Here is a 24,464-nt window from a genome sequence, read left to right on the forward strand (position 1 = left end):
CACTTGGCTGCGGAGGGGCACTCAGCTGCGTGGCTCTCTAGGCCACATGACTGATGGGCACTATCAGCTTTAGAGTTATGTCTCCTGGTAGAGCTGAGGCTTGGTTCTGTATCCAGCTCCTACTGGGAGTTAGATGTATGTCTTCTGGTAGAGCTTGGGGCTTGGTCCATTATATCCAGCTCTCACTAGAAGTTAGGCTTAGGTTTTCTGGTAGAGCAGGGGCTTGTTTCAGTATATCCAGCCCTTACTGGGAGTTAGACCTTTGTCTCCTAGTAAAGCTGGGGCTTGGTTCTGTAGTGAATCCTAGTTTGTTTTAACGGGATAGCAGGAGTTAGCTTAGCCTTTGGCTTGCAGACTCGTGCCCCCGTCGCCTAGTGACTTTTAACCTACTAAGCTTGCTCTGTCTTAGCCCATTTAATGAATCTAAGATGGCTGCCTTGTTTATAGTTAGGCCACTTGTTATGCTTTGCATTATCAGTGCCACCGCGCTAAGGCGTCAAGATCAAGTGACAAAGACAAACAAACAGTAGGTGTTCACACTTGGGGACTTTCCCTCTCAATACTTTCATGGGATTTGTTTACAATAATTGCCGCCCCAAGCATGTCTGTTATCTATTGTTTGGGAACACACCTACGTCAGGGGTCCTGGTAGATCTGTATAAATACATCGCACTTTGGACAGATAATCAGAGGGATTCCGACCAGAGGGCATCGCCACCATCGCTGACATCGATGCTACACGTCGTCTTGACGCTGACCCAGTCTTCGTGTCCCTGCAGAGTCTGAGATAGAGACCTCATTCCAAGGTAACGAGGGTTGGGGGCTCCTCTCATGGACATGGACATGGCATTGGCAGATTAGGTTTAACAAACTCAGCTCTCCTTTAGGTAGGAGAGTAGGCCTATCATATTAGGGTATTAGGAAATATTACACACTTTGTCTTTTCATGTTATTGCAAGATGGTGTGGGTCTTTGTAATAATGACTCTCGTCTTCACAATTCTGTTTCTTGCACTGTTCATTATCCTAATCATTACAGCCCATGCAACTTTTCACAGATTGCAGTTATGTTAAATAAAAACTATTGAAACTTTACTGCATCTGTTTCATTGCCTGCGTTTGTATGAGACATGATATATCTGTGAGAAAGGGGTAATCTCAGTTTAACCATGACACTCCCTGAGATGTCTTACTCTCGAGTCCATGCGTAAAGGCTGCCACAAATCACCTTTTACTATCTTGATTTTTGGTGAGGTGCTGCTAGTGAGCCGGAAGGATTGGGACAACAGCTGCGACTTGTTGTAGGATAGGCATAGTCGCCTACAAGCAAAAGTACTGTCATCCTTCAACCAGCAGTCTTGCTTAGAGCAAGAGTCCAAACTACGACATGGCGCCACCAACGATGGTGTTTAGGCACTAATTTACAGTTACCCTGACTATCACTGTCACAGACAACAGGTTCCCTAAACACCATTATACGGAGACGTCCGTGGTCTTTGGGAAATTCCTCCTAAGCTGAAAAGGTACCACCTGATTAAGCTGTAGGTTGTCCGAGCTCGAACTCATAAAAGGAATTTACTCCCCATTTGGTGTTCCGTTTTTTCTAAACAAATATGGCTAACGCCATTGACATTCCTGAAAATGCTAGACAAGCTCTAACACATAATTTACTACCACATGGACTTGCAGAGGATGGCGGGGATGTTACTCTTACAATAGAAGCTACTGAAGCATACCAAACAAACATTTTACTGCTGCGTCACCTTTCCTGAGGTCAACCAAAGAACACATACATTCCACACATATGAAATTGCAAACGTACCTCAACGGTACCGAGCATACCAGCATCATGAAATATTGCTCACATACCAAGAGAATCAGAACTGGTTTGAAGGCGCCCTACAACACATATTACAGAGAGTGAGGCTAGGTCCCTTAAGTAATGATGGACCTACGTGGCCTATGTTCGCCACATACACACCTCACCCAGACATTATAAATATGCCGATAGCATATCTGTGAGATTTATATCATGAATTAGTGACATTATATAGACGACTGGTTCAGTTCGTACTGCGAACATTCAACACCGCACCAGCGCGTACAGCACCTGGTGGTTACCAATTGGCTACTGGGATTAATCCACAAACTATACATACTATTATGGGTAAGGTACCCACAGAATGGGAAAAAAATACTGTTCTGGATTGCCCAAAAATCTAATCAGCTGGACACTGTTTCTCCATACAGGACCACAGGAAAAACAGACTGCTAACTATGTGCTTGCCATTTGGGATGGTTCCCTTGGTGGATGATTGTGTCACATGGGGTACAGTCTTCGCTGCCATATATACTACCACACATGGTACCCCGACACTCGCCAATTTACCGGAAGTGTTAAAACAAATGCAGAATGAGCACGGGGCTGCACCAGCCTTGGATATGGGGATGAAATGAATGCGTAATTTTGACGCGGTTTCCTCAATAATACTCAGTAACATCAAAGGGGAAGGAGTAGCACTGGCAATACGCCAGCATCTCTGGGAAACTCCACACCAGGAACAAGAGAGACAGCTACCAAAAATAATTTCCGAAACCTATACTAGTATAGGGCGGGATAGTTTGGGAGCCAAACCAAAGAAATTGGAGTTACAAGATACCACCCTTAAGGAAGGTACAAAGCAGGTACAAGAGGGCTCTAAGAAGCACTGGGAAAAACAAAAAGGAGTTTAAAGATAGAAGAAATAAGAGAGCTGATTCTCCACACCCAGAGAACTCCAAAAGGAGATACAATCTCAGAAATATGGAGAATATAAAAACTCCAGGCAGATATATTGATTCACGTCCCTCTCGTTTATTTCAGGACGCACCGGATAGACGTAGTGATAGAGGGGGCCGTCCTGATCAACGTCCTGAAGACGTGAAACAAAAGAAAGACTCGCCGCAGTCTACAATTAAAAAAGAAGAAAAGACTCCTCAGCAAAAGCCACAGTTTAGAAAGAAAAAGGTGGCAGCACTGACAGCTAAAAATGCCAGTACACTTGAGAACACTGTTGAGGAACAAGAGGTGGGCAGTGACTCTGTTAGACAGCACAGCAGAGGTCACGATATGTCACCAGAGTCTGAAAGATCATCTGGATGCGACAGCAACTAGCGATTTTATTGCAGTTGAAACTGCGGACAGCCGCGTTCTCCCACCCAACAGGGTTTATGATTTAAAAATTCAGATAGAGGGAGATGTGGAGCGCACTATTGGTGTGATATTTTGAGATGAACTTACTAGTGACATCCTATTGGCCGAGAGAGACTGGCCACCTGAACACGTCCTTAAGCTCCCACATGGGGAAGATGTAATTTTGCCTTCTTTCTCTGATCTTGTTCCGGAAGCAGAAAAAGAAGCCTATGCTGCTGAATTGACTTTAGCGCAGGCACCTGCGTTATACCGCAATCATGTAGACTGGGACAAGAAGTCTCCTTGTCATGTTATTCCCGTTAGGTCTACACCCCAACCGCAGCCACAATATCCTGTTAAACATGAAGCAAAAGCCCCGGTGAGGGAGATCATCACCCAGCTAGATTACCAAGGAGTAACTGAGCCCTGTACATCCACAATGAATAACCTGTTATTCCCCGTTGAAAAGCCAGACCATTCCTACAGAACAGTCATTGATTATAGACATTTAAATAGTCAAACACGCACATATGCAATACAAAACTCACATAGCACAGCACTAATAAACAATACAGTGTGCAAAACATATAAAACAACATTAGACATATCTAATGGCTTTTTCTGCCAGAACTTAGCACATGAAAGTCGGGACCCGAGTGCATTCTCATTTGTTTCTCAGAACGCTTTTGTTGTTTACCTCAATGCTATAAAAACAGCCCAGGGCTATTTTCAGCCCGTCTAACATCAATAGTACATGATATTGATTCTGAGGCGTTATCCTATGTGGATGACATATATCTCACAGATGACGACCTCAACATTCATCTTGTAAGGGTCAATCAGATCATTTTGGGATTTGCAGACCTCGGATACAAATTAAACTAAGAAAAATAAGATTGCCTTTCTCAGTGTATTGTTCCTAGGATATGAGCTATCAAACAAGGGGGAAGAGCCTGGCCCCGCACTTTCTAGAGAAATGTGCTCAACTGCACCCTCCTAACACACTTAAGAAACTACAGTCACTACTGGGGTTCTTTAACTTTGGCAGAACATACATTCCAGAAAACGCACAACATATCAAGCCACTTTATGACTTGGTTCAGCCCAATTTTTCTAGCAGGCACTGGATAGTTTAACACACACGCCTCCTTAGGGAAATGCAACAGGACATGCTAGAAGCTAAACACTTGCACACACGTGACAATGAAACAAATTTGGTCATCAGAGTAATTGCTGGTGCCATTGGATTTACTTATGTTACATTCAACAAAGGTGACACAGTACCCACAGCATATAAATCACATTTATACTCTAATGCAGAACAGCGTTTTGCACCTACAGAAAAGATTCTGACAGCAGTTCAGATGGCTGTCATAAAAGAGAGGCCACTTGCCCAGGAGAAACGCATTATTGTCATTACCCCGGTACCGGCCTTAGAGGCCGTCACACCAAAGCAAGCGTTCCTAACGCTAAGGCATTACATCCACGTTGGATACAGTGGGCAACGTCTCTGACCGCCACTGATGTCGATTACATTTTTGATCCAAAACTTCAGACACAAGAGTTTCTACAGTACGAACAGGAGTACCCAGCTCCTCTAAATATCTTGACACTGGACAGATACCATACCATACCTCACATACACTGATGGTTCAGCACAACAGGCTGTAGGTACTAAACATCATCAATACTCAGCCGCTTGCGCAGCCGTGAGTGGAGCGATGGAAGATGGAGTCTTCCACCCTCACAATACCTACACACGGTCTGGGAATGCACAGCTCAGTTGGCTGAACTTAAAGCTTTTATACTAGCCCTAGAACACACAGATCCAGGATGCCAGACTTTAATAATCTGCAAATCATACTACTGCGTCCAGTCATACAATGATTATCCCAATCATTGGTAGCTGAATGGGTTTAGAGATTCAAAATGGAACACCATTAAACACAAGACATTGTGGGGAGGGTGGCTGATCTTAAGGATAAGCTACCGTGTGTCCATGTAGTACATACATTGGGCCATCAACATGTAGGCGTACAAGTTACTGGCAACACATTGGCTGATGAAGCAAGCAAATCAGCAGTAGCTACGGCTTCTGTGGCTGCAGTGACTCGTTCACAAACGAGATTGGATAATGAAATGCTGACTGCTGTGAAAGCTTTGGCTGCAGGCAAGCCCCTTCCGAAAGGATACCCTACAAACTATTCTTACGATATCTGTGCACAGAATATTGCCTACGCAACAATTCCTGGGGTTGGAGATCGAGTGATCCCCAACGAAGACCAAAGATTAGATCTAGTAAAGGCAGCGCATGAGGGTGTCACTTCTGCACATGCTGGTATCTCGGCCACAATAAACACTTCTACAGAAATGCTTCTGGTGGCCTGGTCTATGCAGACGGACAAAGAAATATGTCCTTTGCGGTGACATTTGGCAGCAGATAAAGGGCTCTAATATCAAACGCCCACCACAGACATCCCTCTTAGTGTCCAGCAGGCCACTACAGTGTGTATACCTGGACCACTGCGGTCCACTACAGTCTCATGGTGCATCCAAATATATTCTAGTCGCTGTAGATTCTTGTTCTAGATTCCAGTGGGTATGGCCGCAGTGGTCTGCTGACGCTCAAACAGTTATAAAAGACTTGCTGATCTTTATCGGTACATATGCGGTTGCAGCATTCCATTTGGACCAGGGCCCTGCATTTGCCTTTGAGGCATTCAGGGACACCATGGGGATGATGGGTGTTGAACTCCATTACTCCTCACCATACCATCCCAAGGGAAATTCGGATGTGGAGATGCGGAACTGTGATCTAAAGCAGTCCTTAATGGCTCAGGTATTAGGTTCAGGCTGCAGTTGGCTTCATCACCTATATGGGGTCTAGAGAGCACTGAATAATCTGCCAAGACGGTCCTTGGTTGGTGACTTCGATGACACTCTTCGAGATCATGATTACAGCAAATGATTTGATGAATTGGCTTGCCATTTCCTGATTAAAATTATGCATTCAAATTGACTTTGCTTTGGCACGCTGTGCTTGTCATGGTTAACATGAACATCTCTGTATGTATTTTAGCTGAATTGTTTTTACTCCCTTAACGCATTTTAAAGAGTTTTTTAGCTAGTTTTTATGCTTTTAGCTTTTTAGTTCGGAGCAATTTTAGCATCTGGGTTCCTGTACCTTTGTCATACCAGTTATGGCAATGGGGACGGTGTAGTGAATCCTAGTTTGTTTTAATGGGATAACAGGAGTTGGCTTAGCCTTTGGCTTGCAGACTTGTGCCCCCGTCACTTAGTGACTTTTAACCTACTAAGCTTGCTCTGTCTTAGCCCATTTAATTCATCTAAGATGGCTGCCTTGTTTTTATTGTCGGTATGGCCCAGCTACGAAGGGCTATTAGCACATTCTGCCACGAGAAGACAGAATGTTCTAATAAATAAAACAAAAGACTCACGCAGCATGAGGGGATTTAAATCCTCTCGGGTCCGTGAGGCCTTTGTTCACAGCTGTTGCAGTGAAAGACACACATTTGAATATTGGAACTTCGGGTTTTACCAGACATTAGAAGCCTGGGGGACTCCATTGTCTTCAGTGGAGCTCCCAACATTTCACTGTTCTAATACGATTTATATGTATGTCTTTTGGTAAAGCCGGGGCTTGGTTCAGTATATCCAGCAATTACTAGGAGGTAGACGTAGATTTTCTAGAAGAGCTGGGGCTTGGTTCAGCATATTCAGCCCTTTGTAGGAAGTAGACTATGCTTCCTAGTATAGCTTGGGCTTGGTTCAGTATATCTATATCAGGTCCTTACTAGAAGCTAGACCTATGCCTTCTAGTAGATCTGGGGCTTGGTTCAGTATATCTATATCAGGTCCTTACTAGGAGTTAGACCTATGTCTTCTACCAGACCTGGGGCGTAGGTCAGTACATCCAGCCCTTTCTAGGAGTTAGACCTAAGTCTTCTACCAGAGCTGGGGCTTGGTTCAGTATTTCCAGCGTTTACTAGGAGTTAGACATAAGTCTTCTAGAAGAGCTGTTTGCCAGTTAGAGCCAGTGGAAGGCACACAACCTAAAGCTGCAGAGATCACCTTCTAAAATATTTCTTCCTCGTAAAGGAGTGGCAATGAGATACAGGGAGCTCATTGGAAGTTCGGAAAGCTCACAAGGTATGTTCCAGGGCTCTGCCAGCTATAACTTGCCCAGGGTATATGGTCTTCGATTCTCACCTTTCTTTGACTGAGAACCATTGAGTGGTTCCCAGTTCTGGTGCAACAAAGTTGCTGCTGGGCGCAAGGTTTGGCACTTGTTAGAGCTTGGATTTTCTCTTGTATTGCAGGTTACACTAGTCAAGATGGAAGGTTAAAAATGCAGGAACCACAGCAATTTTGGGAGCAAGCTGCAGACGGGGGTGGGGTAGCATGCATCGATGGTGCAATGCATTCTTAGTGACTTCCTTTATCAGTAGGAATCCCATGGGCTGTAGCATGTTTTGTGCCACCCATAGGGCCCATGCAAACTAGGACTACATGCCTGCCATTGCAGCCTGTGTGAAATGGTGTTTGCACCTTTCACCCCAGATATAAGGGTTGTCTTATATCATGGTCACTGCACTCTAACCCTATAAGTCACCCCTAAGGTAGACTCTTCAGCCAAAGGGTAGGGTGCATTGTTCTCAGTGTGAGGGCTCTCCTACAAACCCCACTCTATTTTCTGAGCTTTGCAGGTATGGGGAAACCATCTTAAGGTATGTATGGACACTTGGTCAACACGAGCTGTCCAACTACATAATGGCTTCACCAAACCTAGCCATGTTTGGTATCAAACAAGTCGGAATCATGCGACCACACCGATTCCAGTGCTAGTTGCATGATACCATGTACTCTGGAGGTCCCCTAGGGGAGACCAGCTGGATGACATCCCTGATTTCACCCCCCCCCCCCCCACACCCAGATAAGTGGATCCCTGCAGAATTTCCCCATCTTCCTGGGTTACTTAAGGGTCCTAGATTTGTCTGCATGACTTCAAGATCCATCTGCAAGTTTCCTCTGCAAAGCACTTCTGCAACATGGACACCCAAACCGCTGCTGTTCTTCGCTGGGACTGAGAGCAAGACTGTAACCTGTAGGAGGGCTCCTACTGCAACTTTGTTTCCAAGTTCTCTAAGACCTCTGCAACCCAGTGCCCATGCATCCTCCAGAGTCACTGGGACTCTGCCCGCACTTAGGAAAGCAAGAAGGAATATCTCTTGGAGTAAAAGAGTCACTCCGCTGCATTTGCAGATAGCTCAACGTCCAGTTTATGGATCCTGCTGCCCCAGACTCTTCAAGGCTGTACAACACAGGTAGTGGTTCTGTGGCTATCCAGAGGTCTAACTTGTCTTCTTTGGAACTGAGAAGGCTGTGGTCCCTCGCTGGAGCTGCTTGGCTGGAACCCCTGTGCACCTCATCTGTTTGCCGTTGCTAAGGCTTTTTGGCCCTTCAGTTCGAAGGCCTCCTAGCTCCAAGAAGCCCTGGCCTCTAACCACTCTCCAGTTCCAAGAATTATGTCCTCTCTGCAACTCCTGCGACGGAATCCCGCTTTGCTGTGCTGCTGAGGCCTCCCTGCAACTCACTGTGCCTGCTGCGGGCGTCATTGAGTCATTGATTCCTACTGGCTCTCCTTCTTGCGGAGGGCTGGCCCTGACCTACCTGCAAAGGATGGGTCACCTGGACCTTGCAGCGCCCCACAAATCCTGCAATATTTGTGCAATGCTTCCCATGGGGTACAGGGTCAAGACTGATTTACATATGGCTGGGTCCAAACTGGGGTGGCATGGTGAGCAAAAGAACAATGGATTAAACCGAGATCTGTGACTGGGGATGCCACCCAGCTGGAATCTGGAAAACCACCACCGGAGGAAGATATTTTGCATACCTCGCAGCCAAGAGCTAGAGCAACCTGCCCAGGCACCTCAGACAAAGCCCATCTCTCACCATCTTCAGGAAGAACCTCAAAACATGACTCTTGAGGCCCAGACCCACCACCAGCACCTTGAGACCCTCACGGGTAAGTAGTTGCGCTTTACAAAAGCTGACTGATTGAGAGGTTTCAGCATGCCGTCCATCATTCTATTATGTCACAAAGGACTGCCCTCAGCTGTAAACAAGGACGGGTGGAGCTTCTATCAGCTGTATTCAAGTGGGGGGGGCTTGCATCTGCTGTATACAAGGACGGGGAGGGTTTGTATCTGCGGTGCTCAAAGTAGACTGCCATCAGCTGTACACAAGGATGGGGGGGGGGGGATTTGTAGCCACTGTACATAAAGAGGACTGCTCTCAGCTGTACACACGGTGGCAGTATGGGATCCGCTGTACACCAGGACGGGGGGGCTTGTATCCGCTGTACACAAGGACAGGGGGGGGGGCTTCTATCCGCTGTACACAAGGACAGGGGGGGGGGGGCTTGTATCCGCTGTACACAAGGACAGGGGGGGGGGGGCTTGTATCCGCTGTACACAAGGACGGGGGGGGGGGGCTTGTATCCGCTGTACACAAGGACGGGGGGGGGCTTGTATCCGCTGTACACAAGGACGGGGGGGGGGCTTGTATCCGCTGTACACAAGGACAGGGGGGGGGGGCTTGTATCCGCTGTACACAAGGACAGGGGGGGGGCTTGTATCCGCTGTACACAAGGACAGGGGGGGGGGGCTTGTATCCGCTGTACACAAGGACAGGGGGGGGGGGCTTGTATCCGCTGTACACAAGGACAGGGGGGGGGGGGCTTGTATCCGCTGTACACAAGGACAGGGGGGGGGGGCTTGTATCCGCTGTACACAAGGACAGGGGGGGGGGGGGCTTGTATCCGCTGTACACAAGGACAGGGGGGGGGGGCTTGTATCCGCTGTACACAAGGACAGGGGGGGGGGGGCTTGTATCCGCTGTACACAAGGACAGGGGGGGGGCTTGTATCCGCTGTACACAAGGAAGGGGGGGGCTTGTATCCGCTGTACACAAGGAAAGGGGGGGGGGCTTGTATCCGCTGTACACAAGGAAAGGGGGGGGGGCTTGTATCCGCTGTACACAAGGACAGGGGGGGCTTGTATCAGCTGTACACAAGGATGGGAGGGGGGCTTGTATCCGCTGTACACAAGGACCGGGGGGCTTGTATCCGCTGTACACAAGGACGGGGGGGCTTGGGGGGGGGGCTTGTATCCGCTGTACACAGGGACGGGGGGGCTTGTATCCGCTGTACACAAGGACGGGGGGGCTTGGGGGGGGCTTGTATCCGCTGTACACAGGGACGGGGGGGCTTGTATCCGCTGTACACAAGGACGGGGGGGTTTGGGGGGTGAGCTTGTATCCGCTGTACACAGGGACGGGGGGGCTTGTATCCGCTGTACACAGGGACGGGGGGGGCTTGTATCCGCTGTACACAGGGACCGGGGGGGCTTGTATCCGCTGTACACAGGGACGGGGGGGGGGCTTGTATCCGCTGTACACAAGGACGGGGGGGGGGCTTGTATCCGCTGTACACAAGGACGGGGGGGGGGCTTGTATCCGCTGTACACAAGGACGGGGGGGGGGCTTGTATCCGCTGTACACAAGGACGGGGGGCTTGTATCCGCTATACACAGAGAGGACTGCCTTTACACACGGAGGCGGTATGGGACCTGTTGTATACAAGAAGGTGGGCTTGTATCCAAGGACAGGGGGGCTTGTATCTGCTGTATACAAGGACGGGGGGGCTTGCATCCGCTCTGTACTAGGACGGGGGGGGCTTGCATCCGCTCTGTACACAAGGCCTGGGGGGGGCTTGCATCCGCTCTGTACACAAGGACGGGGGGGGGGCTTGCATCCGCTCTGTACACAAGGACGGGGGGGGGGTTTGTATCTGCTCTGTACACAAGGACGGGGGGGGGGCTTGTATCCGCTCTGTACACAAGGACGGGGGGGGGCTTGTATCCGCTCTGTACACAAGGACGGGGGGGGGCTTGTATCCGCTCTGTACACAAGGACGGGGGGGGGCTTGTATCCGCTCTGTACACAAGGACGGGGGGGGGCTTGTATCCGCTCTGTACACAAGGACGGGGGGGGGCTTGTATCCGCTCTGTACACAAGGACGGGGGGGGCTTGTATCCGCTCTGTACACAAGGACGGGGGGGGGGGCTTGGGGGAGGCTTGTATCCGCTGTACACAGGGACGGGGGGGCTTGTATCCGCTGTACACAAGGACGGGGGGGTTTGGGGGGTGAGCTTGTATCCGCTGTACACAGGGACGGGGGGCTTGTATCCGCTGTACACAGGGACGGGGGGGGCTTGTATCCGCTGTACACAGGGACGGGGGGGGGGCTTGTATCCGCTGTACACAGGGACGGGGGGGGGGGGCTTGTATCCGCTGTACACAGGGACGGGGGGGCTTGTATCCGCTGTACACAAGGACGGGGGGGGGGCTTGGGGGAGGCTTGTATCCGCTGTACACAGGGACGGGGGGGCTTGTATCCGCTGTACACAAGGACGGGGGGGTTTGGGGGGTGAGCTTGTATCCGCTGTACACAGGGACGGGGGGCTTGTATCCGCTGTACACAGGGACGGGGGGGGCTTGTATCCGCTGTACACAGGGACGGGGGGGGGGCTTGTATCCGCTGTACACAAGGACGGGGGGGGGGCTTGTATCCGCTGTACACAAGGACGGGGGGGGGGCTTGTATCCGCTGTACACAAGGACGGGGGGCTTGTATCCGCTGTACACAAGGACGGGGGGCTTGTATCCGCTGTACACAAGGACGGGGGGCTTGTATCCGCTGTACACAAGGACGGGGGGCTTGTATCCGCTGTACACAAGGACGGGGGGCTTGTATCCGCTGTACACAGAGAGGACTGCCTTTACACACAGAGGCGGTATGGGACCTGTTGTATACAAGAAGGTGGGCTTGTATCCAAGGACAGGGGGGCTTGTATCTGCTGTATACAAGGACGGGGGGGCTTGCATCCGCTCTGTACTAGGACGGGGGGCTTGCATCCGCTCTGTACACAAGGACGGGGGGGGGCTTGTATCCGCTCTGTACACAAGGACGGGGGGGGGGTTTGTATCCGCTCTGTACACAAGGACGGGGGGGGGGGCTTGTATCCGCTCTGTACACAAGGACGGGGGGGGGGCTTGTATCCGCTCTGTACACAAGGACGGGGGGGGGGCTTGTATCCGCTCTGTACACAAGGACGGGGGGGGGCTTGTATCCGCTCTGTACACAAGGACGGGGGGGGGCTTGTATCCGCTCTGTACACAAGGACGGGGGGGGGCTTGTATCCGCTCTGTACACAAGGACGGGGGGGGGCTTGTATCCGCTCTGTACACAAGGACGGGGGGGGGCTTGTATCCGCTCTGTACACAAGGACGGGGGGGGGGCTTGTATCCGCTCTGTACACAAGGACGGGGGGGGGCTTGTATCCGCTCTGTACACAAGGACGGGGGGGGCTTGTATCCGCTCTGTACACAAGGACGGGGGGGGGGGGCTTGTATCCGCTCTGTACACAAGGACGGGGGGGGGGCTTGTATCCGCTCTGTACACAAGGAGGGGGGGGGGGCTTGTATCCGCTCTGTACACAAGGACGGGGGGGGGGGGCTTGTATCCGCTCTGTACACAAGGACGGGGGGGGGGGGCTTGTATCCGCTCTGTACACAAGGACGGGGGGGGGGGGCTTGTATCCGCTCTGTACACAAGGACGGGGGGGGGGGGGGCTTGTATCCGCTCTGTACACAAGGACGGGGGGGGGGCTTGTATCCGCTCTGTACACAAGGACGGGGGGGGGGCTTGTATCCGCTCTGTACACAAGGACGGGGGGGGGGGGGGCTTGCACCCGCTCTGTACAAGGACGGGGGGGGGGGGCTTGCACCCGCTCTGTACAAGGACGGGGGGGGGGGCGGCTTGCACCCGCTCTGTACAAGGACGGGGGGGGGGGGCGGCTTGCACCCGCTCTGTACAAGGACGGGGGGGGGGGCTTGTATCCGCTCTGTACAAGGACGGGGGTCTTGCACCACTCTGTACACAAAGAGAAGGAATGCACTCAGCGGTACACAAGGCTGCAGTATACAAGGACTGGGGGTTGGGGAGGCTCGTATCTGCTGTACACAAAAAAGGACTGTGCTCAGCTGTACACGGGAGGGCAGTATATGGGATCCGATGTTTTCAGAGGGATGAAGGTCACATGAAAAACAGTCTCAGGATAAATGGCTTTCGTGACATGATAAGGGCAGGGGTCGAGCATCGGGCCCCTCCAGAGCAGAGGAGGGGGCGGCTCCAGAAAAGAACAGCGCGGACCAGAGCGCGACCATGGGAATACAACACGCACATACATGTAGGGCGCGGTGCATGATATTTACATGTATGTAACAGGCGTCACCGACGCATCCTTGGGCTGCCAGAGCCTCGGTGATCCAAGGGCCCCGCAGTGTCAGCTCTATTCGTGTAGCCTTCGACCTCCGCCTCCCGCACCCCGAGATGAGGCTTTGGGGGCGCACTCAGATCTCGTGTCTCTGGAAGGGCGGCGGAGGTGGGCTTGTGAAAACTAATGATCTGTGGACTAAACGAGCCGCAAACCGGACTGGGGTCCCCTCGTAAGAGCCCTGCGTGCCTCTGTGGGTGCGCCTCAAAGAGGGGGGGGCTCTCGCTGAAGATCACCCTGCATGCGGTGAAGGCTCTGCACATCGTCCATGGGGAGTGGGGTGGGGTGGGGGGGCGGGAGTGGCGAGGGCTCTGCACATCCTGCATGGGGGGAGTGGGGGCTGTGCACATCCTGCATGGGGGACATACATGCCCCGCTCCTGTCCCGCTCCCCCCCCCCCCCGGGGGTGAGGGCTGTGCACATCCTGCATGGGGGGGCTGTGCACATCCTGCATTGGGGGGTGGGGGAGGGGCTGTGCACATCCCGCATTGGGGGTGGGGGGGCTGTGCACATCCCGCATCCAGGGCTGGGAGCTGGGGACCGCAGGAAGCGCGGCTGCTATATATAGACACAGGAGGTGTTTGCACGTGTGCGCGCGGGCGGATTAGTAAACATGTTATAACCTCTTTATACATAGGGCTGGGGGGGGGGCGGGGATGGGTGAACATGTTATAGCCTCTTTGATGTGGGTTTGTGGTGAAGTAAACATGTTATATCTTCCTTGTATATTTGTTCAGGCACAAGTAAACATCTTACAATCTCTTTGATGGGGTGAAGTAAACATGTTATAGTCTCTTTAAACATAGGGCTGGGGGGGGAGGGGTGAACATGTTATAGCCTCTTTGATGTGGGTTTGTGGTGAAGTAAACATGTTATATCTTCCTTGTATATTTGTTCAGGCACAAGTAAACATCTTACAATCTCTTTGATGGGGTGAAGTAAACATGTTATAGTCTCTTTAAACATAGGGCTGGGGGGGGAGGGGTGAACATGTTATAGCCTCTTTGGTGTGGGTTTGTGGTGAAGTAAACATGTTATATCCTCCTTAGTATACTCCACGCACAAGTAAACATCTTCCAACCTCTCTAATGGGGTGACGTAAACATGTTATGGCCTCCTTGGTATACTCCACGCACATGTAAACATCTTACAACCTCTTTAATGGGGGTGAAGTAAACATGTTATGGCCTCCTTGGTATACTCCACGCACATGTAAACATCTTACAGCCTCTTTATGGTGGGTGGAGTAAAAGTGTCACAGACTCCTTAGTATATTTATTCATGCAGAAGTAAAACATATTACAGCCTCTTCAATAGGTATACTCCACGCACCATTAAACATCTTACGCCCTTTTTGTCGTGTCTTCGTGAGGAGTGAACATGCGGTGGCCGCTGCAGTACATGGGTGCAGGCAGTAGGATTGAACATGAAAAGTCTCTTTGGTGCACGTGCAGAAGTAAACAAGTTATGAATGCAAAAAAAACAAGTGATGGACGGAATGCTGAACAATGTCAAACATTCACCCCCAGTACAGAGATCTGGGCCTAAATTCATCGTTTGTTTGCTGCCCATGCCATTCCAGTTTGGACCCAGCCATGTGCAAATCAGTCTTGACCCTGTTCCCCATGGGAACAGTCCAGCCCGAACTGCCAGGCCAGGTCCTCCCTGAACCGGAAACAAGCATCCTGGGACCAGTTTTGGGGTTTCAGCAGCACCTGGACAGGAGAGGGTCCCAGCAGCAGCAGCACAGTAGGTGCCTGTAGCAGCTGCAGAGCACCAGAGTAAGGCGAGCTCTCAGCAGCAGCATCTGGACAGGAGGGGGCTCAGCAGCACAAGCACAGTAGGTGCCTGTAAGAGCTGCAGAGCACCAGAGTAAGGAGGGCTCTCAGCAGCACTAGGACAGGAGAGGGCTCAGCAGCAGCACAGTAGGTGCCTGTAAGAGCTGCAGAGCACCAAAGTAAGGAGGGCTCTCAGCAGCACTAGGACAGGAGAGGGCTCAGCAGCAGCACAGTAGGTGCCTGTAAGAGCTGCAGAGCACCAGAGTAAGGAGGGCTCTCAGCAGCACTAGGACAGGAGAGGGCTCAGCAGCAGCACAGTAGGTGCCTGTAAGAACTGCAGAGCACCAGAGTAAGGCGAGCTCTCAGCAGCACCAGGACAGGAGAGGGCTCAGCAGCACAAGCACAGTAGGTGCCTGTAGTACCCACAGAGCACCAGGGTAAAGAGAGCTCTCAGCAGAAGCATCTGGACAGGAGAGGGCTCAGCAGCAGCACAGTAGGTGCCTGTAGCAGCTGCAAAGCACCAGAATAGGGGGAGCTCTCAGCAGCAGCACCTGGACAGGAGAGGGCCCCAGCAGCACAGCAGGTGCCTGTGCCACCCATAGAGGAACACAGTAAGGAGAGCTCTCAGCAGCAGAACCTGGGCAGGACATGGCTCAGCAGGTGCGTGTGGCACTCACAGAGCACCAGAGTGAGGAGAGCTTTCAGGAGCAGCACCTGGACAGGAGAGGGCTCAGCAGCACTGAAGAGGTGTCAGCAATACAAGAAGAAGGGTCTGCGGCACCTGATCAGAAGAGGCCTCAGCAGCACTACAAAAGGTGTCAGAAGCACCTAGAGGGAGTAGAGGTGTCAGCATCACCAGAGGAGGCCTCTTCGTTGCTAGAAGCACACAAAAAAAAAAGTCTCAGCAGCACAAGAGGTTTCAGCAACACCCGATCAGAAGAGCCCTCTGCAGTATGCCACCCATAGAGGAACACAGTAAGGAGAGCTCTCAGCAGCAGAACCTGGGCAGGACATGGCTCAGCAGGTGCGTGTGGCACTCACAGAGCACCAGAGTGAGGAGAGCTTTCAGGAGCAGCACCTGGACAGGAGAGGGCTCAGCAGCACAGAAAAGGCGTCAGCAGCACCAGAAAAGGTGAAGTATCACCAGCACATGGACAGGAGGTATCATCACCAGAGGCCTCAGCAGCACCAGAAGAGGTGTCACCAGCAGAAGCGTCAGCAGCACCAGAAAGGTCAAGTGTCACCAGAACATGGACAGAGGAGGAGTCAACATCACAAGAGGCGTCAGCAGCACCAGAAGACGTGTCACCGGCACCAGAAAAGGTGAAATAACACCAGCGCGTGTACAGAAGAGATGTCAGCAGCATAAGAAGCCCCAGCATAACAAGAACCCTCAGCAGCACCAGCAAAGGTGAAATATCACCAGCGCGTGGGCAGTAGAGGTGTCAGCGGCATAAGAAGCCACAGCAAAACAAGAACCCTCAGCAGCACCAGGAAAGGAAGAGCGCTATGGAGGACACGGGCTGGGAGATAATTCTTCCAAGCGCTATCCTGACGGCATATGATGGCCTGTCCTGCTGTCATTCCTCGCCCTTCCTCCATCAGAGAGCAGCACACGCCGCAGCCGCCATCATCCATTATTACCAGGGCCGTCTCCTCACACTCGCATCACCGGCGGCACCGTCACTCCTCGCCCCACCTCTAAGGATGTCTCCCAGCCCATCACCTGGAGCATCACTGGCCCCACGCCTCTCTTCTGTGGGAACATGTCTCCACCTGAGCGAGGGCACCCCCTCTCCATCAGAGAGAATACCTTGCCTATCAGAAGCCACCCTTCCCCCTGCCCCTCAAGGCGCCCGCTCCCCTTCCCCCATCACGGAGGCCACCCTTCACCACTGGCACGGGCGCTGAAGGCGCCCCCTGTCACTGAAAGAGCCCACCTCACTGAAGGTACCCTCCCTACACTGGGCATTCACCCCTGTCACTGAAAGCCCCCCCAATCACTAAAGGTACCCCCTGTCACTGAAAGAGCCCACCCCCCACCTCACTGAAGGTACCCTCCCTACACTGGGCATTCACCCCTGTCACTGAAAGCCCCCCCAATCACTAAAGGTACCCCCTGTCACTGAAAGAGCCCACCCCCCACCTCACTGAAGGAAGCCTCCCCGTCACACTGGGCATTCACCCCTGTCACTGAAAGCCCCCCCAATCACTAAAGGTACCCCGTCACTGAAAGAGCCCACCCCCCACCTCACTGAAGGAAGCCTCCCCGTCACACTGGGCATTCACCCCTGTCACTGAAAGCCCCCCCAATCACTAAAGGTACCCCCTGTCACTGAAAGAGCCCACCTCACTGAAGGTACCCTCCCTACACTGGGCATTCACCCCTGTCACTGAAAGCCCCCCCAATCACTAAAGGTATCCCCTGTCACTGAAAGAGCCCACCTCACTGAAGGTACCCTCCCTACACTGGGCATTCACCCCTGTCACTGAAAGCCCCCCCAATCACTAAAGGTATCCCCTGTCACTGAAAGAGCCCACCCCCCACCTCACTGAAGGAAGCCTCCCCGTCACACTGGGCATTCACCCCTGTCACTGAAAGCCCCCCCAATCACTAAAGGTACCCCCTGTCACTGAAAGAGCCCACCTCACTGAAGGTACCCTCCCTACACTGGGCATTCACCCCTGTCACTGAAAGCCCCCCCAATCACTAAAGGTATCCCCTGTCACTGAAAGAGCCCACCCCCCACCTCACTGAAGGAAGCCTCCCCGTCACACTGGGCATTCTCCCGTCACTGAAGGATCCCTCCCCGTCACCGGTACCCGTCATCCCAGAGGCCCCCCCCCAATCACTGACAGCATTCTCCCCGATGAATGATAAAGGATACCACCGGGACTCCTTCCACCCCCACTGCTAAGATCACCTTTCCTCCGCGGCCGCTCCCTCCCCATGGCGGAGGGCATCCCCCCGTTCTCCATCAGGGAGGGCTCCCCAGTCCCCCCCACCCAGTCGTCCCCCCGGAGCGCCTCTTACTTGCCCACGAAGTTCTCCAGCACCGAGCTCTTGCCGGCGCTCTGGCCCCCCACCACGGCGATCTGCGGCAGGTCGAGCTCGGCGTTCTGCCCGATGGCGGAGAAGGCGTCCTGCAGCCGGTTCACCAGCGGGATCAGATCCTCCATGCCGCGGTTCCCCATCCTGGTGGCGGGTGAGGCGGATGCTGCGCTCTCGGGGGTCTGGGCTGGGCTGGAGATCCGCGGCTCAGCTGCTACCGCCACCTCCTCCTGCGGATCTCCCGGTCCTCTGTGCGCAAAGATGGGGATTTAAACTGCACGCACCCGTGGCCGCCAGCAGAGGGCGCCCTAGCGCCTCCTGAGGCATCATGGGGCCTGTAGTTCTTGTGGCCACAAACACAGGGTATGTGGAGTACAGCAAGGGGGTGCCCTAGCACACACCGAGGTATCACTGGGTGTGCATTTCCTGTGGCCACTAACTCAGCCGCGTACCACAGGGTATGTAGAGTAGAAGAGGGAGCGGCCTAGGATCTCCAGAGGTATCAAGGGCCGTGTAGTTCTTGTGGCCACTAGCACAGCTGGGTACCACAGGATATGTAGAGTACAAGACGGGGCGGCCTAGGATCTCCTGAGGTATCATGGGACATGTAGTTCTTGTGGCCACTGGCAGAGCCGCCTACCACAGGGTATGTAGGGTACAGCAGGGGGGCCTAGCATCCCCAGAGGCATCATGGGGAGAGTAGTTCTTGTGGCCGCTGGCACAGCTGGGTACCACTGGGTATGTAGGGTACAGCGGGGGGCCTAGCATCATGGGGCAAGTAGTTCTTGTGGCCACTGGCAGAGCCGCCTACCATAGGGTATGTAGGATACAGCAGGGGGGCCTAGCATCCCCAGAGGCATCATGGGGAGAGTAGTTCTTGTGGCCACTGGCACAGCTGGGTACCACAGGGTATGTAGGGTACAGCGGGGGGGCCTAGCATCATGGGGCAAGTAGTTCTTGTGGCCACTGGCAGAGCCGCCTACCATAGGGTATGTAGGATACAGCAGGGGGGCCTAGCATCTCCAGAGGCATCATGGGGCGAGAGGTTCTTGTGGCCATTAGCACAGCTAGGTACCACAGGGTACGTAGAGTACAAGAGGGGGCAGCCTAGGATCTCCTGAGGTATCATGGGACGTGTAGTTCTTGTGGCCACTCCCATAGGGTATGTAGAGCACAGCAGAGGTCGCCGGCACCTCAAGGCACCATGGGGCGAGTAGTTCTTGTGGCCATTGACAGAGCCACGAACCCCAGGGTATGTACACTAGAGGGAGTCCTAGCGCCCCCTGAGGCTATCATGGGGTGTGTATTTCTTATTTCCACTGACACAGCCACATACCACAGGCTATGTAGAGTACATCGGGGGCTAACATCTCCAGAGGTATCATGGTGCATGTAGTTCTTGTATCCACTGGCAGCGTTGCATACTACAGGGTATGTACAATATAGCGCAGATGCATCATGGGGAAAGTAGTTTTTGCAGCCACTAGTAGAGTCTGAGAAAAGGCCTCTTTCCTCATGGTTAGCCTTCACTCCTTGCCTGGTATTTGATATAGTCTCAAAATTGTTAGTGCCCATGGCCCCTGAAAACCAGGATCTCTGGGCCAGATCTCTTTCCCTAAAACTGCAGTGATGCACTGGCACAATTGGAAACACCTTTAGCTGCTACTGTAAGTCTGTAGTAAATGGTACTTAGGTACCTAGGGCATGGGGTACTAAGCGTCGGCCCCTGAGGGCAGCAACACTGACTGTGCCACCCTCTAGGGCCATGCATCCAGATGCACCCAGCACTGCCATTGCAGGCTGAGTGTCCTGGTGCAAACCTAAAATACAAACTTGACATAGTACACTGCCTGTGTGCCCTGTCTAGCCTACTCTGCATATGCTATGGGTAAGTCACCCCCTGGCAGGCCTTCCAGCCCTAAGGCAGGGTGCACCATACACCACAGGAAGTGGTCACTTAGGGGCTATAGCCACCCTAAGGTAGATGACCCATTGGTCACTACTAGGTAACCCCTAAAACGCCCACAAAATACAGTATTTAGTGGGTATCCCTAGACCAAGAAATCAGATTCCAAGGACAAAAGAAGACCAGCAACAAAGAAGACCCAAGGCTCGAGAACTGAAGTCCTGCTGCACCAAGAAAAGGCGCCAAACCCTGCCTGCTGCACCCAGGACTCGACAATCACCGCTGAGGGGTTGTTTGTACATTGGACCCCCAGAGGACCTCCACGCTTTGAAAATCGCCAAAGATCTTGCTTCAGAGTGAAGGCATCACTCAACAACCACAAGGAACCAGTAAGCCAGTGAGGTCCACTTCACTGACCAGCTGCTGACTGCGGAAACAGATGCCGCAGCGGGACCAATCTCCGCCCAATGGACCATGAGGACAAACCCTGCAAGTGTGCCAAGTTTGGTGGCACTGTGCCCTCCAGCAGCCGAACTGTACTATTGCCCTGAGTAGTGATCACTTCACATCAGACACCAAGGACAGTCCACTCCGAACTGCAAAATGACCAAGAGGAACTCCCCAGTTGAGGGACTTCAGAAAACACCAGGACCACCCACCAGAGTGCCCCTGCTGACCCTCAAAGTGACCTACCTCCTGCTTCCAAAGGCACCTTTGCGCAGAGCTCCTGGCTCACCGATTTGCTCTGCACCTGGCCACCCTGTGCCCTGCACCAAAGATCCAGCTGTGCCCTAAGGGTCTCCCACCCCTTGCAACTTCGACACTCCAGGGGGACCTACCAGACATACCTCTAAGTCCATCTGCGCAGTGCGTTCATAAGTGGTTTCCCGCAGTGGCTTGGCACCAGCTCCAACAACTTTATGCAGCTGCTCCTGCCAAAACCGGGAGCCGTTCGAACTTTTCCAGCTGGTTCGTAGTTCCCACCGACGACCTCAACATGCTTACAAAAGGATACACTGGCAAACGCATTGCCTGATTTTATATGTATTTTCAAAGTATTTTCTCCATTGATTCCTATGGTGCGTAATTAGGCACAAAAAGACTAATTTCATTAAACTTCAAAAATTCATAACTTAAAAAGTACTTAATTGATTTTGATGATCTAGGTCTCAATTGTTTTATACAAATCTGAAGTGTTTTTGTTAATTGGTCTCGAGTTATTCTTTTGAGTGTGTGTTCTCATTTATTGATACTGTGAGTACAACAAATGCTTTGCACTTCTCCAAATTAGCCTAACTGCTCAACCAAGCTACCAAAAAATTAGAGCATTATGTGGTCTAGTTTTTACCCCTGTAAACCAACATGTGATTGCCTGGACACTTGCACAGTGTGCCTAGCTTTGCACACTACATAGAGGGCCAGCATCCTACACAGAGACACATACCACAGGGTATGTAGAGTACAGCAGGGGATGCCCAGCACCTCCTAAGGCGTCGTGGGGCATGTAGTTCTAAGTTGAAACTCAGACAAAATAGCAACATTGAGTGATGTGCCCTGGACGAGGTTGTTTTTTCTCACCAAGCATGTCTGCCAACGAGTAGGGCAGTACTGGTCAGAGTATTTAGAGAATTATAGCTAATATAGCTAATGATATCAAGGAAAATTGGACCTTACTGGATCTAATGGTCTGAGTTATAGAAATCCTGAAACCAAATTGGCAGTTTGTGGTGTAATGCTGCTGTTGGCTAAAAGGGTTGCAGTGAGATGGTGAGGGGACCCCCACCAAAAATGTCCAATTGGCTAAAAGATCTGATTTACAGTAACCAAAACTTTGAACTGTATGCTAAACTGCAGTATGTCACTTTTTCCAAAACAGAAGATTCAGCGTTAATACTCACCACTAGCTGTAAAATGGAGCTTGGACGGGGTAAACCTTGATTCTTCATTGCTATGTATCTGGAACATAGGGATGACTCTGGTGTTTTTGGGTTATGTTCCAACATTTTGTGGGTGTCCTTTACAAATAAACATAACATTAAAAAAAATACTTGCTACTAAATCAGGTTTGTTGGACCACAGGATAATTAAGATATGAGGCACAATCCAGTCTTCTCTTTTTTGTTCTACAAAAGGACTTGAGTGACATTATCTCCTCTTCTTCTGTCTCCATCTTTCTATTTCCCATTCATCCCTTTCAGCCGGGCTGATTGTATTACACAGACCTGCTGGTCAGTGCTACAATATTGGCCTCAGCACCCTGAAGCCAATACCGTAGGACACCATCAGAATCGGAATGCACATTGCCTGCAAAGCAGGCAGTGCGCATTCAAATGGTGCTGCACAGGGGTGGGTGGGGGGGGAGGCCTGCACTGCCCATGCCATGGGCAGTACAAGGGCCCCCCAGCACTGGCTTTCCGCCAGCCTTTCCAAGGCAGTGTCCCCACCATGGAAAGGCTGGCGGAAAACTGAGTTGTAATCAGCATGGCGGCGCTGACTTCAGCGCTGTTGTGGCCGAGTACAATTCAGACTCCCATCAGCCAGTGGGGAACGATGATCCAGGTGGTGATGGCGGCCCACCGGCAGGTCCGACCGCCAGGGTTGTAATGTGGCATCGGACCACCTGGAGAGGAGCGGTCTGACCGTCATCGCCAGTGTGGTGGTCCTTAGACCGCCACACTCGCAATGAGGCCCTTAGTCTCTCGCCTGCAATCACATCCCTCTCATTCCTCCTTGAATCTCAGTCACCTTCCCTCTAACATGGTACTTTTTGTAACTTTAGTGTTTTATTTAGATTTTATCGCTCCCTCTTGCCTCCAATCTTGCAGTTAATTTTTTGCTCTACTCACATGCAATCTTCCTATGTGCCTCATATACCTTCTAACTCCCCTGCGCCCTCTCTGTGTCTGTTTCCCTTTCCTCTCAAGAAACACTATTTCTCTCAAGCTCATTTTCCTTTGCAAGTTTATTTTTCCATAGCTACTTCTTATAACCAGCCTTTCTCCTAAACCAAAGACTTCGTGCAATATGAGGAACCTTGTCACAGTAAATTTCACCAATTTTCGTTTAGTCTTATAGAGAGCAAAATCTGTTTATGTTCTTGATGGCTAAAGAAGTGGCTGAAAACCAACTGTTTAAGCTACCATGGCTCAATAAAACCAACAGTACAACCATGTCATTAGAGATAATTATTTTGAAAAGCAACTTAAATTTTTCAAATTATTCATTCACTAGGGTGAAAGATATACCTGAAAAGAATTGCAAACTGCTGCTCTTTGGAACATGATTAATTTTTACAGACCTGTTCATTATTTGGGGCCCAGGATCTCTGCTACTCCCGTGCTGTAGTGCTCACTTCTGCTGATAACATGATACTAAGGATGGGGCTAATCATACTTTTTTTCCATTTGGGGTAGTAGAGCGAGTGTGATGGATTCTGAGTTCACTTACCTGAACCACTTCTCTCTGCAAAGCCTCACTGTGCATGGACAGGAGGTAGCGGATCACGCATGGTTCTCGAGTATTAGTGCGTGATGCGGACACCATTTCTAAAATTAGTTACTCCAACCTGCAATGCGCTGTACTTGGCAAGGGAGCCTTACATGCCACGAGCCTCACACATCACACCCTTCCAAACCCTTACCTAAACTCCCCGCGAGTATGAGCCTCCCACCTCAAACTGCTGCCTGAGGCTCCCACCTCACACTCCGGCCTGAGGCTCCCACCTCACACTCCTGACAGGAGGCTCCCACCTCACACTCCCGCCTGAGGCTCCCACCTCACACACCTGACAGGAGGCTCCCACCTCACACTCCCGCCTGAGGCTCCCACCTCACACACCTGACAGGAGGCTCCCACCTCAAACACCTGCCAAAGCTTCCCACCTCACACACCTGTCAGGAGACTCCCACCTCACACTCCTGACACGAGGCTCCCACCTCACACACCTGTCAGGAGGCTCCCACCTCACACTCCTGACACGAGGCTCCCACCTCACACACCTGTCAGGAGGCTCCCACCTCACACTCCTGACACGAGGCTCCCACCTCACACACCTGTCAGGAGACTCCCACCTCACACACCTGACAGGAGGCTCCCACCTCACACACCTGTCAGGAGGCTCCCACCTCACACACCTGA

At 51.9% G+C, this 24,464-nt stretch overlaps 1 protein-coding gene across 6 annotated transcripts in view; it reads right to left on the bottom strand.

Moving 5' to 3' along the window:
• DNM1 (dynamin 1) overlaps nt 1-18,697 on the bottom strand; it is a 714,309-nt gene extending 695,612 nt beyond the window's left edge. For 2 of the 6 annotated variants that reach the window (XM_069236985.1, XM_069236981.1), the window contains exon 1: nt 18,404-18,668. In XM_069236985.1, the coding sequence (XP_069093086.1) occupies nt 18,404-18,564 (161 nt within the window). In that variant the 5' untranslated portion in view covers nt 18,565-18,668. Of the gene's footprint in view, nt 1-18,403 lie in introns of all 6 variants that reach the window. The other 4 variants (XM_069236984.1, XM_069236980.1, XM_069236983.1 and 1 more) reach the window with 3 other exon arrangements.
• Between the last annotated feature and the right edge of the window lie 5,767 nt (nt 18,698-24,464).

Source organism: Pleurodeles waltl, chromosome 6 (assembly GCF_031143425.1).
Source record: "Pleurodeles waltl isolate 20211129_DDA chromosome 6, aPleWal1.hap1.20221129, whole genome shotgun sequence".
Taxonomy (NCBI): Eukaryota; Metazoa; Chordata; class Amphibia; order Caudata; family Salamandridae; genus Pleurodeles; species Pleurodeles waltl.